At 55.6% G+C, this 3,054-nt stretch overlaps 1 protein-coding gene across 1 annotated transcript; it reads left to right on the forward strand.

The window, feature by feature from the left end:
- The first annotated feature begins 301 nt into the window (after positions 1 to 301).
- SMAC4_02501 (uncharacterized protein) lies at positions 302 to 3,054 on the forward strand. The gene is made up of 2 exons (XM_066089786.1): positions 302 to 1,848; positions 1,911 to 3,054. The coding sequence occupies exons 1-2, from the start codon at positions 807 to 809 to the stop codon at positions 2,408 to 2,410; spliced, it is 1,542 nt and encodes a 513-aa protein (XP_065947268.1). The 5' UTR covers positions 302 to 806; the 3' UTR covers positions 2,411 to 3,054.

A 3,054-nucleotide genomic window follows, 5' to 3' on the forward strand; every position in this document is an offset into this window, starting at 1 on the left:
TTGTTTTGTGCGCGGCTGCTTTCCCAAACCGTAATTTGTCGCTTCAAGTTGCTTCCAGACCCTCGGCTGTCCCTGCTGGTAGCTCCGCTCATCTCAACCCAACTCGAGGATTTCCCCAACACCCGAGCGCCCATCTCATCCGGCATCTGCTCCCGCTACAGGCGCCCCTGTCTGTGTCCATAGCTTCGAGAGTTGGAATACCGTTGCCGAACAGGCGCTGTTATCCACTGAGGGCTAAAGAGCAAAACAAAATCGGATCCGGTCTCCATACGGGGCAGTGAAAGAGAGAGGAACTAGGGGACCCCCGCCACTCTCAGGTCACTATTACGAGTCCTATTAGCTTCTCCGCCTCGAATGTTGTCTACACTTTGTCTTTTACCTGCACGGCTTGCAGTCGATCCTACCCATTTTCTTCTACCTCAGCACGGTTATATTTTCTAGGCGCGATCCAATGGCCAGATGAGGGTTGGCTGCCACTTCAACGTCTCATCACTACACACCCCTCGCCGGAAGAGTCCTTCGTCACTACCACTACTAGAACGCCGGGCTGGCCACCCCATCCAGCTTCCTATTCCACTCCAAAGGTTATTTCCACTTCTTTCTGTCCCTCCCCTGTTTTCCTCACCCTGCTTTCTCATCTCGTCATCTTCCTGTTTGTATGAGCTAGCCTGCCCCTTTACAAGCTCGGATCTTGTTGCACTGGAGCCTCCACTCCACGCAATATCAACCTCGATCCTCCTCCACTGCCCTTACTTTTTTTTTCCATCCGCCGTCCTCACCCTCACCCTCACTCTCCTTCAACTTATATGAGGATGCTTACCATCAATAAGTCAGCTCAGTACGGCTACAGGTCGGTCCATGACTTACCAACACCACCGAGCACGTCACGGCCTTCTCCCCCCTTGATATCCCAAGACTTTGGTCACAAAACCTTTCCGGCCATTACCCATAGCGGCAACCAATCCAGTCATTCCATGTCTGCGCCTCACCGTGGCTTGCCCATGCCGGCGGCCATGAACCCAGTTCCGCCGCCTCCTGGCCCGGGACTCGTCCAACAACCTCCGCCACCCGTCCCCAGCTTGTTAGGACACTCTCACCCGCCACCTGCCCCTTCGCAAAGTCAGTCCCTGGGACAGATACCAGCACCGCCGTCGTGGCAACATGGAAACGAGGAGTCAATGCGAGTATGGCTCATGGCCAAGGCTGAGGAAGAGAAGCGGAAGCAGGAAGAGGAGAAAACACGGCAGGAAAGCTTCCGTCTGGAACAGCGCAAAACGGAGTTCAACATCTTGAGAGAGTCACTTCAAGGTGGAGTCCCACCGGCAATGGTACCAGTGGTCTTCGCGGGCATGAGCGGGGGAGCCCTTCCGCAGGCTGCTCTGGACTGGGCACAGCAGTACATCTACTCACAGTCTCACCAACCCCATCCACAGGCTTTGCTACCTCCGGGGCCTATCTCACCCCAACATCAAAGGCGAGAATCTCAACCCCACAGCTACGCGCACTATCCAGGCTCGGGAGGGGTTCCCTCAACTCCAGGCTCTGCCCAGGGACATGGAGGCGGGTACATGTCTGGCTATCCGGGCTCTCCACAGACTCGTCCGAGAGGGCAAAGTGTTCCTGGGCCCATGGCAGGCCGGCTCCATGGAGGAATGGCCAATCTTCCAAACCTCAACACCAACATTTCTGGGGGGCATGGAGGTTCAGCAGCCGCTCACCCGGCGATTGCCCAATCCCAGCAGCAGCAGGAGCCTCAGCAATCACCTTCTATACTTTTCCATCATTGGACACCACCGACGAGCCAGGCAGGAGGACGGAGCGGGGCTGACCAGCCTGCAACACCTTCAGGTTTGTCCCAGTCCAAGTCTCGCTCTCGAAACACTGGCGGACTAACCGGTGCGTCCACACAGTAGGAGAGTCGCCGAGGAAGAGGAAAGCCACGGGCCCACAGACGGCCGCACCGCCACCGAGTAGCGCACAACGGTTTCGGTCCCCGACTTTTTCACATAGTGGTGCTCCGTTGTCGAACCCACCGGCTGGGCGTAAGAGAGGCCATTCTCGCCAGCGGAGTGACCTAGGGTCATACCGTGGGGCGGTTCGAGGACGTGGAGATAGTTATGTGCCATCACCACAGGATGCACCCAAGGACAGCGGCGACCAGCATCAGCACCAACAACATTCACAGCACCATCAGCACCAACACGGACAGGGACATACGCAGTCCTCGCAGGTCCAACAGACAGCTCCGACAGTGACACGTAGCGCGCACTCGGTTTCGTCACTGTTGTCGGATCATCCACAATCACCTCGGCCAGGGCAGTTCTCAGAAGGAAGCCGATCCTCCGAGGAGAAGGTGCGCGGTGGTGCAGTCGGTGGATCGTCGGCCACGCGAGACAGAGACAATGACTGAACCTTAATTTCTTCCATGTTTCAGCCTCCAAATCCCAGGCCCAAGGTGCTGCGGTGACAATGAAGGGCTGCCCCAACAACAACCAGTCATCGAGCAAGGCGTCTTGGCGGACGTGCACCCTTGCGATATCCGGACCCCACGGAACGGACAAGCTAGGATTGGGATCAAACCGTGCCTTGATTAGGATAAGGCTGCTATCCCCCCCTGTGGCCTGGACTCCGACGGCCTCGCATCACAACTTTCACTTCTGTTTGACAAACTCGTTTTTCCCACAGCATTCTTGGTTAGGGCGTCGACACCGGCCTTTGTTCAATTCGATCTATAACCCGAAAGCAGAGCACGGGTTGACTCTCGAAGCTTCCCCCTCTTGTTCCGCTCTGGGTGTTTTTCTCCCCTTCTTTTCGGATGCATTTCCCGAACTTGTATTACTTTTTTGAATTTGTGTTCGTTATTTCCGTTGCAGCTTTCTGCTCCATGTATACTATTTCTCTGGCATCTTTTTCGAGTCCTCATGCACTACAAAAACAAAATGGACTCTGGCAGGGAGAAGAAAAGGGGATATGAATGGAAGGGACTAGCATGGAGAATTTGAGGCTTACGACTCATCCTTCGGTATGCTTGCATCTTTGGGTGCGGGCAAGTGG

Source organism: Sordaria macrospora, chromosome 5, assembly GCF_033870435.1.
Source record: "Sordaria macrospora chromosome 5, complete sequence".
NCBI classification, from domain to species: Eukaryota; Fungi; Ascomycota; class Sordariomycetes; order Sordariales; family Sordariaceae; genus Sordaria; species Sordaria macrospora.